Source organism: Neofelis nebulosa, chromosome 6 (genome assembly GCF_028018385.1).
Source record: "Neofelis nebulosa isolate mNeoNeb1 chromosome 6, mNeoNeb1.pri, whole genome shotgun sequence".
NCBI lineage: Eukaryota > Metazoa > Chordata > Mammalia > Carnivora > Felidae > Neofelis > Neofelis nebulosa.
The window spans coordinates 70,213,651-70,226,895 of record NC_080787.1 but is presented as its reverse complement, the minus strand read 5'-3'; the positions used below and the strand labels follow the sequence as shown (position 1 = coordinate 70,226,895).

Genomic DNA, 13,245 nt, shown 5'->3' with positions numbered 1-13,245 from the left:
GAAATTGAGTTCAAGTCTTAAAGCCAAGAATCGTAACTTACAAATAAGACCCACACTGCCCAATAACTCCACATGTGAAAATCTGTATGTGGTAATAATACTAAGGGATTTAACCATAGTTCTAGAAGTATAAATTTCTAACCAATGTTATTTAATGATACTTTTCTAAAGAAATATTGCATTTCTCAGACTTCACCAGTATGTTTTCTTCTCACATCATTACCTTAAATCTTACCTTATTTTTAAAAACAAGCTGAACAGGAATTTTTAGAACATCATTTATAATTTCTCCATCATCTTCAATATAATACACAATAATACAGGCTTTTGGAGCCCAAGAATTTTCTGGTGTTAAAGAGAAGGCTGTTGAATTTTGCTTGCCTACAGCCACCAACTGTCCCCTGGATATTACCTGAAAAGAGTAGCAGAAGAGTTTCATTTTATGCCAAAGCTAATGAGACTCTCAACTGCAGCTATATTTAACACAATTTTAACCATACACACAAACTGTTGACTTAAACCAACTTCAAAGCATTTTTCAGTGCAAGGAAACCTCCTTGACCAACAGCGAGAATATAAGCCAGGAAACAGAAAAGGATAAGATAAAGAAATAACTGACTGAGACATCAGTAGCTTCACAGTTAATTTATTTTTGAGTAGAGAATATAGAGCACCACTGGGGAGAGCTGAATTAGAAAGATTCAAAGCTATGGGTAGCAATTTTTATTTTTTTGTTTTTCTCATACTTTATAATTTTCTACGATGAACTTATGTGGATTATCTCATAGAAACTTAAATTTTAAACATAATGCAAGATTTAATCACCCATCTTAAATTGGAAATGCAAACATAGGTGAAAAGAGAAAAAAGGAATTTGATTGCAATATAAAAAGGGCAGGCTAAAGGGTATGAGACTGAATTTTAAAAATTAGTGAGTTTAGTCTAGGGGCGTCAGGGTGGCTCAGTCAGTTAAGTGTCTGATTCTTGGTTTCGGCTCTGGTCATGACCTCGTGATCTTTGAGTTCGAGCCCCCTGTTGGGCTCCACGCTGATGGTGCAGAGCCTGCTTGGGATTCTCTGTCTCTCCCTCTCTCTCTGCCTCTCCCCTGCTCACACACACTCTCTCTCTCTTTCTCTTTCTCTCTCTCTCAAAATAAAGAAATAAACTTTAAAAAATAAACATAAAAATTAGTGAGTTTCGTATACACATAAGGGAGACATAAGGTAGCTCATTTGAGATGATTCTATAAGAGATAATAAATTTAGATTCTCTATTGATTACCATATAGCTTAACTCCTTCCTTAGTGGCTTGTTGCCACTAACCACCAACTCAAAAGGTGATCCCACCTAGAAAAAAAAAATCTTAATTAATGAATACACATTAATGACAAAAGAGTACAATTATATTGTAATTAAAAGTGACTGCACCCATTACCTTTATATTTTCATCTCTCGTTTTTAGCTGGATGTATGCTTTACTGGGAGACTTAAACATACCATGAACTGCCATGCTACTCACACTGTTAAGAAAAGAGGCCTATAACAAAAGAAAAGGGAGCTATAAATTTTCATCCTTAGTAACACCCTGAGAAAAAATACTATCTGTTTTACAGTTCCTGAAAGGCAAATGCACTTTTCCTTTTTTCTCTCATAGGAAAAATCTGTTCCCCAGCCATTGGCTCTTCATCATTTTATAGCTTATACTGTAAAGAAAGTGACAGCTTTAAAACACAGAAGAGGGTCTTCATCACCATGATCTAAGAGGAAAAAGTGTAGTCCTAATTTATTTCAGAAACAAAAGCATATTATCGGGAAACTCTGTGAGAAGAGAGAACAAAATGAGAAAGGACTCCTTTCCTTCTCTCCACAACACACAGTCCATTTACAAGCAAGAAATCATATCAGCCCATGTGATCTACCAATAGTGTGAAACTCAAAGGGCCAAACGTGTGGCAGAACCAAGTAACGAAAAGAAAGATATCAAGAATGGTTGGGGGTGGGGGGATCTCAGATGAGCCACTCTGAGAAGGAACTCAGCAAAAGAGTGTAGGTTTAAAAAAACATTTTCCTTTTTCATTTCAGCTTCTGCCAAAATACACTTCCAAATGATTGAAAACCAATCTAGGCTGGAATTTGGGGAGCTTCTTCATCATACCTTCAGATTGCTATATTTTACTGTGCTCTTCAGAATGAATTTATAAGGAAGCATTTCGTCTACCCCTCACCCACTGTTATTACTTTTAACACTCCCCCATTTTTTAAAATAGAAACATGTGTCTACTTCCTACTTCCTGTGCACTTTGACCTCTAATAGGTTGAGTGCCTACCACGAGATTACAATTTTAATGATGTTGTTGCAGTAACATAATGATGAGAAACAGATGGCACCTCCAACTGTAGCTCATTGGAATCATCCAGGATTGGGAATTCAATTTTAAAGATTCCATTTTGAGGGACAGTATAATTTATGATCTGGACAGCTTCTAGTTCCTGGTTCCTGCTGCCCCATCTGCTCCAGTACTCAGAAGAGTTTTTCTGTGTCACTGTTACAACTACATTATTTCTTCTTTCTTCAAAAGTCAGTCGATTGCCATCGGCACGGGTTACCTTCACCTAATTGTCAAAACACAACAGTTTAAAAACGGGTAACAAGAAAAACAAAGAATTGAAGTTCAGTTGAATCTAGTTCCCATCTGTGCTACTCCCATGAAATTGAACTCTCAAAAACTGTTGGCAGTACCCTAACTTCCAGATGAAGCACTCTCTCTAGATAGCATCCAACACTACTGACCATTCCCTTCTTGATATTATTGCTTCTCTTGCCTTCCATGGCTCCACAACTGCCTTCTTTGTTCCAAAGCCCCCTTTCTGCATCCTCACAGTGTCCTTTTGGGTTCCTCCCTCCTTTCCCTAAATTGGGGAATTTGTCAAGGTCAAATTACCAGTTATCTGTGCTTCTCTTTTTCTCAAAGACCTCATCCCTCTTACTGCTTTCCTCACCTTGCTCTGGAGCTCATACTCAAAACCTCCAAGTTCTACTTGCAGGAAATTTCTACTTGTATATCCCTGTCACCCCAAATTCAGCACATCTATAACTGAGCAACCATCTTGCCTCTTCTATTTTTGCTAACACCACAATTCTGCCGACTTAACATCTCTGGATTTCCCCCTCCCTCTTCCCACCTCCCAAATCCAATAAACACCGAGTCTTATACTTCTCTCTTGCATCCTCTCCACTTGCACATCCATCCCCTTGAGGCTACTCGCCACCTCACTCCTGGGCTACAGGCATACTCCCGCACATAGCCTGATCGGTCTCCCTGGAATACTGCTGTCACCATACCCCTCCAACATTCATAAGGCACCTAGGCTCTTCACTGACTAAAGCATAAAGTTCAAAAACATGCATGTGCCATTTAGGATCCTCTACAACTCCCCCCACTTCACCCCCTGTTTTCACTCTCACCACTCCAGGACACAAACTCCCTGCTACAATTGAACTGATCCGGGGGAAGGCACCTGAACTTGAGAAGGAAGGCTCTCACCTGTGTCTCAGCTCATCTCGCTCTCCATCGCCCACCCCTACACCAAACATTTAAAACCCTACTGATCTTTTGGGGTGCCTGGGTGGCTCAGTCAGTTAAGCATCTGACTTCAGCTCAGGTCATGATCTCACAGTTTGCGAGTTTGAGCCCTGCATCGGGCTCTGTGCTGACAGCTCAGAGCCGGGAGCCTGCTTCAGATTCCCTCTCTCTCTGTCCTTCCCCTGCTCACAATCTTTCTCTCTCTCTCTCTCAAAAACAAAATAAATACTTAAAAAATATTTTAAAAATAAAATAAAATCCAGGGGCGCCTGGGTGGCGCAGTCGGTTAAGCGTCCGACTTCAGCCAGGTCACGATCTCGCGGTCCGTGAGTTCGAGCCCCGCGTCAGGCTCTGGGCTGATGGCTCGGAGCCTGGAGCCTGTTTCCGATTCTGTGTCTCCCTCTCTCTCTGCCCCTCCCCCGTTCATGCTCTGTCTCTCTCTGTCCCAAAAATAAATAAAAAACGTTGAAAAAAAAATTTTTTTTAATAAATAAATAAAATAAAATCCTACTGATCTTTTAACAAATAGCTTACATCTTCCCCTTCCATAAAGCATCCTTTAATGACCCTCATCCCTATCCCAAGGACAACTCTTCCTCCCCAAACTCTCAATGTTTCACTCTATTCATTTGGAAGTTACCATTTGCAGCCTCAAGGGGTTTTTTTCTTACCTTTTCAAACTAAATTATATGATCATTGAAATCAAGAATTATCTAAAACTTCTCTTGATCCATTCAACAAGAAGAGACAGCTTCTTTCTTTAAACCAGAGATCAGCAAACTATGGCGGGCAGGGAGGCCAAATCCAGTCTTTTTGTAAATAAAGTTTTATTAGACACAGCCACCCTCATTTGGTTACAAAGTAGTTACGGCTGCTTTCATGCTACAATGGCAGGGTTAGGTATCTGTCACAGAGATAATATGTCCCACAAAGCTAAAAAATATTTACTGTCTAGCCCTTTGCAGAAGAAGTTTGCCAGCCCCTGCTTTAAATCACTACAGAAATGGGGACACCTGAGTGGCTCAGTTGGTTAAGCATCTGACTTTGGCCAGGTCACGATCTTATAGTTCATGAGTTCAAGCCCCGCATCAGGCTCTGTGCTGACAGCTCGGAGCCTGGAGCCTACTTCGGATTCTGTGTCTCCCTCTCTCTCTGCCCCTCCCCCACTTGTGCTCTCTCTGTCTGTCTGTCTCTCTCTCAAAAAATAAACATTAAAAAAATTGTTTAAATCACTACAGAAATGTATTCATGACATTGACATTATCCTGCCTTAAATCATTATTTGTCACCATCACAAAAACTGTGAATCCAGGGTAGGGACTGGGTTCTTCTTAATTCTATAAGCCCCACCCAGCAACCTGCCTTGCACATTGCCAAAATTCATCTAATAAGTGTTAAATAATAATATTAACAATAATAAGTAGATTTGTTAATAATTTTTAATGCAACATCTTTGCTAGAACTAAAATTAGTCATTATGAAAATCAAACTGAAATTGAAATATTTTTACTAACATCTAATTCTTTCTAGTAATTTATAAAAGCTTTGATGTAGCAATCCAAATCTAACTTAAATTGCTTATTAAAATTTTTTTGAGGAAAATACTTCTGTTGGAAACTACTTTTTTAGAAAACTTAGACAAAGTTCATTTGGGAGCAATTCTATATATTTCACATATCTAAAGGAGAAAAGTAATTTATCTACTTTGGGCTTAATTTTTTTGAAAAGCACTGAAAATATTATCTGCCATTCTATTTCATTAAACTGAACTTACTGCTTTAGATCGTTAATAAACATGCCAACTTACAGTGGCTGTAAAGTTCAGAGATGGCTTCAAGACAGTAGCATAATCAAAAAACTCAATGATGTAATCATGTTGCTTGAAAAATACATTAGAGCTTGCATTTCTTGAGATACCTGTTTTGGAAATTGCACCATTTAGAAAGTAAATGTTACACTTCACGAACAGCTTGTATGCATCAAATTTCTCTATCTAAGCTACTTCCCCAAGAAGCTAAGGTATCAGGGCACAGAAGCCTCATTCCCATACTGGCTTGGCCATGAAGAGAACTATACAGTTCTATTACATCCTCCATGGACCCCTCCTGAGCGCCATTACTGCTATGTCCACCCACAACATGTACACTAAAAATGAAGGCCTTGACTGAATCATCTTTTGCGCTTTCGGAGTTTGGTGAAAGCTGTTGATAGCAACAGAAAGATCCAAGTAATTAACTCTTATTTTATTACTGAGAGAGAAAATTGCTCATGAGCAGACAAGAGCTCAGAAGATGTTAAATGATTAAGAAAAAACAAAACAAAACAGAAGATGGTTAGTCAGCTGAATAGTTTATGTAGTTTTCAGGTTGAAAAGAAAGAGCAGAAATGGAGAAAATTACAAATACCTATTACATGTGGTTGAAAGATAGACTGTCATAGAAAATAAGTTCCCCTTCCTTATGAAAACATTCTGCAAGAGACATTAATTAATAGTCATGACACATTCAGCATTAAGTAGCATCTTTACAAAGGACCCCAAATGAATGTGCTAGTTATAATAAGAAGAGAGAAGAGCACCTTGTAAATAACTTTACCTTCGCTTCAAAGTCTACAAACCTGTAAGTGATTCTGTCACTGTGGCTAAAATTTCCACCGGCCCAGGGGAAGACAGATACATGTATTCAGAAAACCCTTCTGAAAAATCCATTACTTTCTTCATTTCTTCATCATTAAAAGAGAAGTTTGCATATCCATTTATCTGTTTTGTTTAAAATAATTCAATTTTACTCTTCATTTTAGCAATTCAAATTTTAGAAATAAAACTCAAACTAAGTCACAAAAATTTGATAGTTCTGGTTCCATTTTCATCACTATAAAAGGGTAAATTCTCATTTGTCCAATGCTAGAAAACTCTTGATTTTATTACATTCAATTTTTTCTTAATTCAGTATGAAATCTTATTTCTATAAAAATTATCACTTATTGTGTTTCCCCATTTGAAGTCATAAGATCTCTGCAGAAGTTACCTTAAAATTTTTCGTAATATTTTTCTTCCTGCCCCAAAAGGATAAAGGTAAAAATGTAAGTGTTACATCTCCTTTCACTGGCTTCCCGTATGTATACCTGAAAAATAATAAATGGTTTTTTCTACATTTTCAACTTGATATTCTCAAAATAGCACATGAAAATATTACTTTCAACAGCATACACTGGCAATCCAACTTAAAAGAATTATATTTTTAAAGATACTCTCACTGCAAATTTTTAAAAGTAAACATAGCTTGGAATATCCTTAATAAATGGTGAACCTTGAAACTAAGTCTCCAAAATGAGAAGACTTTTAACTACAATACTTCAAAACCGTTCATAATACATACTTTACCTCTAACCATTTTAGAGACTCCAGAAAATCTAATCATAACTGCAAGTGACAGTTTCCTGTCCAAATATCTTTTTTGAATCACGAAAATGTTTTATTCCTAGAAGTCTGAACTGGCCCATTAACTGTGTGCCCAGGACACGTCGCAGCTTTTGAACATTTTTAAATGTTAGTTGAAATTTCAATCGCCCAAGGCCCATTGTTGCACGTTCCGATATTAACCAGGAGGGTTTACTAGACCGAACATACTGGAGCACCAAAATGTGCTCATGGCTATCAAAACTTGGATTTTTGCAGAAAAATGTAAAAGAAGAGTCATTTTCTTTACCCATAGTACCAAAATTATCTTCTTGAATAAACTCTCATCTCTGCTGCTTTACGTTCCATGTATTAATTTTATTCCCCTCATGATGGGAAATCTCTTCATGTGAAACAGAGAGGCAGTCTTTGGTAAACCATTTTACTGCCAGAAAGCCTTTTTTAAAATGTGTTTCCTGGGTTCCTTCCATCTCTATTGTGTAATAAATGCTCGGCCAAACACGGAAGTCAATTTTGCTTTGCACTCTATAAATCTAACAGTAAACTCCTGTTTCCTGAATCCATTAGTTGAACATGGAAACAGCCCCTCATCTGGATCAACTCAACTCAAAAGCCAATGGTAAAATATAGCACATTCCAAATTAAGAATAAAACAAAGCCATTTTCAAATGTATCACCCAAATAAAGACAGTAAAGTTAGTGGAAATCCTGCTCAGCAACTTCAGCACCAATTCATTCATTCAAAAGAGAGTCCTCAAACTTAGTATCGCTTTGTGCCTTGTTAAAGACTAAATAAATGAATAACTAGGATACCGGGACATAATACTGTAAAAGAGTTATATCACATGATCGTACAGGGGGCTTGAAAATCCAGACATAATTTAAGGTATTCTCAGACACAAATATTTTTTTGTTGTTGTTTAAATGTCAAGCAGATTTAGCTTTCTACACCCTAAGTTAATCATAATAATTGGGAAACAAGGATACTGACAGTTATTGTCCTAAATAAATCTGGAAGCATTTGGAATAAACTAATGATTCAGAAAATAATAGTTTGGCAACATTTAAAAAAGCAAATCACACATATTCTAGGACCGTATCATTAACAAAACAAGGATTTTTTTTAAACAGCCATAGGACAAAAGATTTACAAAATGATACATAAAAAATTGAGCCTATCAATTTTTCTCCCACTTTTTTTTCCATGTCATTTCCAGGATACAAATGTCTCAATTCATCAAATAATAAATACATTTAAATAAACTTTAGATTAAAGAATATTTTTTTAATTTTACTGTCTGCAGAATATACAGAAATAACTAGATGTGTGCTATGTTATTTTCTTTACAGTCCTCTAGAACTTTCTGTGGTTAGCAGAAAAGAGTCCATTATTTATTTTAATGAGGTGGGAATAGTGAGCAGATGTTCACATCAAAGCTAATAAACAAATGCAGATTTTTATTCATATCAATTAAAGATTTCAAAAGAAAAAAAAAAAAAAGACTGTTAACCTTCTCTGGGAAATTTCCAGCAATGCTCTTTACATTAACTATGCCTCGATGGGACAGATGGCTACTAGCAAAAGAAAAGCCCAAACTGTTTAGCATCTGCTCATAGGATCATCATCCCCATCATCATTTCCATCTTTTCTGGGACACAGTATTTATAGAATAGGCCTATGCCAATTTTTATAGACTGATAAAAGACTCAGCTGGTCAAAAGATTTCCTTAATCTGTTGCAAAGATATACAGTATATCCTCAATGTGAACGTAAGCCAGCCTCCCACAATTATGTAAGCCAATTCCTTGCAACAATCTCTTAATATATATCTTCTACTGGCTCTACTTTTCTGGTGGAACCTTGGCTGATACACATACTAACGAAAATGATGTGAGTACAATGTGGTGAATGCTAAAGAAATACTAGGGGCCATCACTATGGTCATGCTGTTCTCAGGCATTAGTATTTCAAAGAGGCTTAACAAACAAGAATCAGGATAAAACTACAAGGGTTCTTTTTTTTTTTTTTAATCTAATTGGTTTTATTAAGCGATTCACGAATCAGCAGCAGCCCCTCTAGCAAGTAAAGAGATGCTCCTGTAAGGGTTCTTACTACACTAGCGGGGAGAAGGGTGTCAAGAGACCCACACTCCCTAAAATTATATATAAAACTTTCTGAAGAGTTAGCAGAGTTTAAGAATCACTTAAATTCTTAATCTAACAATTCTACAATCTTAACTGATTAATTAGTCAGTTAATCTTAATTCTACAATCTAACTGATTGTAGTGAATCCCTGGCACAGCCCTTGGAAAACCAGAAACAGAAGCAAAGAAGGCATCCATACTCAACCTAATCCGCAAGGACCCTGATGGTCTGTGTAGATTTGTACTCACTGTTTTATAAACACTAGTCAAGAAACTCAAAATAAAACCCAGACAGAATCCTTAGCCTTTAGCTAAGATCAAGGGCAGGATAATAATTATGTAAAATGCAGGCATTTATGTGTTTTCTAAACCGTAAGTCCATCCATGGTACCCAAATTCATATTGCAAGCCACCTCTTAGTTGAACACAGGCAGAAAACTAAGTTGTATATAAATTGTAGACACATTTTTGCCTTTGTGTGTTGCATGGTTTTCACATGGTTTTTTTTGACAAATAAAATCTGAAGCAGAGGTCCTCAGAATGTTTTGTCTGTGGGCTGCTTCCACAGGAGACTCACGCCCATCATTGCCACTGTCACAAATCCTCACCAAGAGAGGAATATGGTGATGAGCAAGGAGTAAGAGGGAGTCTAGTGTCTATGAGATATTACAAATAAAGTCTGAAACTAAATACATTTCAGAAACCAAAGCACAGCTACTGACCCATCAAAAGTGAGAGCTACAGAAGGTCAGTCCTGGAATAAGCCCAGCCCACACTTTTTGAGAACCACTAGTCTGGAACTCTGAGGATGCTTTTTGCCTTAGTAAAATGAAATGCGATCTGTCCGAGCCACCGGATCAAAATCATGAGCGCCATGATACATCTGTCATATGGCGGGGGGGGGGTTGGAATCTCTCTGTGTACATCTGCTGAAATGATGAGGAGTGTGAACTATTTACTCATTTGCTAACTGCAATAAGACAACCAAATCCCTCCCCCATGATTCAACCTCCATTGTTGATAGAAAAAAAAAAAATTAGGATTTAAGAAGAGGTAAGGCACCTAGATGGCTCAGTGGTTATGCATGTGACTTGGGCTCAGGTCATGCATGATCTCACTGTTCATGAGTTTGAGTCCACATCAGGTGAACTCGAGCCCCACTTTGGGTGAGTCCCACTTCTCTCTTTCTCTCTCCCTGTCTCCCTCTCTCTCTCTGCCCCTGGCTCACTTGCACCCTCTCTCTCTATCAAAAAAGAAAAAAAAAAAAAAGTAAGTAGGAGGGCCTGGGTGGCTCAGTCAGTTGAGCATCTGACTTTGGCTCAGGTCATAACCTCAGTCTCACAGGGTTTGAGCCCTGCATCAGGCTCTGTGCTGACAGCTCAGAGCTTGGAGCCTGTTTCGTGTTCTGTGTCTCCCTCTCTCTCTCTGCTCCTTCCCTGCTTGTGCTCTGTCTCTGTCCTTCAAAAATAAATAAACATTAAAAAAAAATTTTTTTTAAAAGAAGAGGTAAGTAGCCTCTATCCTCTATGTCAGCTGAATTAAGAATAAAGATACAACTTTCTTTTTTAATCTGGAACAATCTATAATATAGATCCCCTGACTCATCTGAGAAAGACAGTTGTTCATGGGAAATATTTTAGGACTGGATCAGCTTGGAAGCAGACAGATGGGTGCAAAGAACTGTGCAGACATGTTCCATGCTTAATTATTTAATACAGATATTTGTTTCCTGCCCATTGGGGTATTTTAATAAGCAGAACATTGTGCTAACACTCTGGAGTATATAATGAGCTCTCTGTCAGACAGTTTTATAAGAGCATTATCCATTAAAAAAAATGATACTTACTTTGCTGTGACAGTACCATTTAAGCTCTTAGAATTCAAAGAACAGTATAATGGTGTCTGCAAAGTAACTTCAAATTTTGGTAATACTGGAAAAGAGAAGCAAGGATAAATATCTTAATCTATTTTACTATCATTTTTAGCTTAACAAAATAAAGACTAAATAGTTCTAAAGGAGTCAACAATCCGTACTCTTTGAACCTAGATTCCTTAGAATCCAAACACACATTAACACAGATGAAAAGCACTGCAGTTCACCCTTACAAGGCTGGTGATGGACCGTGACAGTGGGGGCCAGTTGGTGAGGACGCTTGTGTCAGTGGAAGCTTCTCATCAATAGAATCTAAATTGTATCCAGAACCCTAGATGCTAAGGCTCTGAATGCTGGGAGACCAGGCATTCATTCAACCATCACCCATCAGTGCTGCCTTACGGTGTATTAAAATACTTGCACATCACATGTGCTTCTACCGCAGCCCCTTCCCTAGGACCATTCTCCAACTTGGTTACTAAAAGCACATCTTGGGGCCTCAAGACTCTCCCTCTATGTGTGCTACATATGCAGCCATGCAGAATCTTTATTTTTTGAGGCAATCAAAGGCAAATCTTGTGACAATCTAATGTAATGAATTGCTATGAAGAGAAAGTTATGTAGTAGAATTTCTAAGTTAATCACTAAGATATAGCTACAAAGTAATGATGCTTCTTGTGTGACAGTGATTCCTTGTGGCAATCCCAAAGCTAAAAACCTCCACTTTGGTCAGCTTTATATAATCAAGATATGAGATATTTTACAAATACGAACACTATTTGATATAAAGCATACCATCAGAGTAAAAAAAATTTTGTATCCTTCCAGTCTAATAGAAATGTTTTTCTCTAACTTCACTAGCTATGAAGAAGAAATAGATCAGTCTCATTACAAAGCATCCCACCATTCAATTAATATAAGAAAAGTATCAAGGAGACCAATGCATCAACAATATAGATCAGACCTCCAGCTCCAAACCAGGCCAAAGGCTCTTAGTCTGTCAAGAAAGCCAAAAAAGGCCAGGAAAGCCAAAAGAGCCACACGATCCTCTCAGAAGTGGAATTTCCTTAGAATAAAGAATTCTGATGTCCCCTCCTCAAACATCATAGGTTGACAATCAATTCCCCACCTCTATCATATCCAATTCAACAACATATAACCACCCAGCACCACCTCTATGTGAAATGAAAATAGCCTAGGGGCGCCTGGGTAGCTCATTTACTTACGCCTCAGACTTTTGATACAGGCTTAGGTCATGATCTCACAGCTCTTGGGTTTGAGCCCCACGTTGGGCTCTGTGCTGACAGTGCAGAGCCTGCTCGGGATTCTCTCTTTCCCTCTTTCTTTGCCCTTCCCCTGCTTCCTCTCTCTCTCTCTCTCAAAATAAATAAACATTTTTTTAAAAATAAAAAATAAAGTTAAAAAATAGTCTATAAAAACCTTGGCCACCTCTGATTTATTCTTTTAGGTCAGGGCTCTCCAAAAGAAAATGTGAGCCACGTATAATTTTAAATTTCTAGTAGCCACATTTAAGAAGTAAAAAGAAGCAGGTTAAGTTAATTTTTGTAACATTTTATTTAATGCCACATGCCTAAAATATTATCATTTCAACATGTACTCGATATAAAAAGTTATTATTAATGAGCTCTTTTCCTTTCTTCTTTTTGTACTAAGTCTTCAAAATTTGGTCTTTTACCCACTTAGAGCACATCTCCACTTGGACTAGCCACACTTCAAGCACTCAATAGCTACATGTGGTAAGTGACCCCCAAAGTGAACAACACAGTTACAGATTAGGGGGCAGTAAATGATAACCAGCATGAGCTAAGAATAGTTTTTACATTTTTAATTTGTTGGAAAAAATCAAAAGACAAATATTTTATGACGTGAAAATTATAGGAAAATTTAATTTCTGTGTCTATAAATAAAATTTTTCTAAATCACAGCCACATTCACTCACGTATTGTTATGGTTGCTTCCTGCTACAATAGCAAAGTTGAATAGTTATGACAGAGACCTATGGCCCACAAAACCTATTACTATTTGGCCCTTCTTTTTTTTTTTAAGTTTTATTTATTTTTGAGAGAGAAAGCATTAGCAGGGGAGGGGCAGAGAGAGAGGGAGACAGAGAATCCGAAGTAGGCTGTGCGCTGACAGCAGAGAGCCAAATGCAGGGCTTGAACTCAAGTACCGTGAGGCTCTGACCTGAGTTGAAGTTGGACACT

The 13,245-nt window shown here is 37.6% G+C and overlaps 1 protein-coding gene across 7 annotated transcripts in view; it reads right to left on the bottom strand.

Annotated features, from left to right (window-relative positions):
* Window positions 1–13,245, bottom strand: part of CD109 (CD109 molecule) — a 168,080-nt gene that overhangs the window by 62,191 nt on the left and 92,644 nt on the right. For all 7 annotated transcript variants that reach the window (XR_009263074.1, XM_058734482.1, XM_058734481.1 and 4 more), the window contains 8 exons: window positions 10,994–11,078; window positions 6,611–6,707; window positions 6,201–6,342; window positions 5,392–5,501; window positions 2,389–2,613; window positions 1,436–1,537; window positions 1,282–1,347; window positions 236–412 (listed from right to left, as the gene is read on the bottom strand). Coding sequence is in view for 6 of the 7 variants with exons in the window: in XM_058734482.1 (XP_058590465.1) it covers window positions 236–412; window positions 1,282–1,347; window positions 1,436–1,537; window positions 2,389–2,613; window positions 5,392–5,501; window positions 6,201–6,342; window positions 6,611–6,707; window positions 10,994–11,078 (1,004 nt within the window). In the remaining variant the exon portion in view is untranslated. The remainder of the gene's footprint in view (window positions 1–235; window positions 413–1,281; window positions 1,348–1,435; window positions 1,538–2,388; window positions 2,614–5,391; window positions 5,502–6,200; window positions 6,343–6,610; window positions 6,708–10,993; window positions 11,079–13,245) is intronic.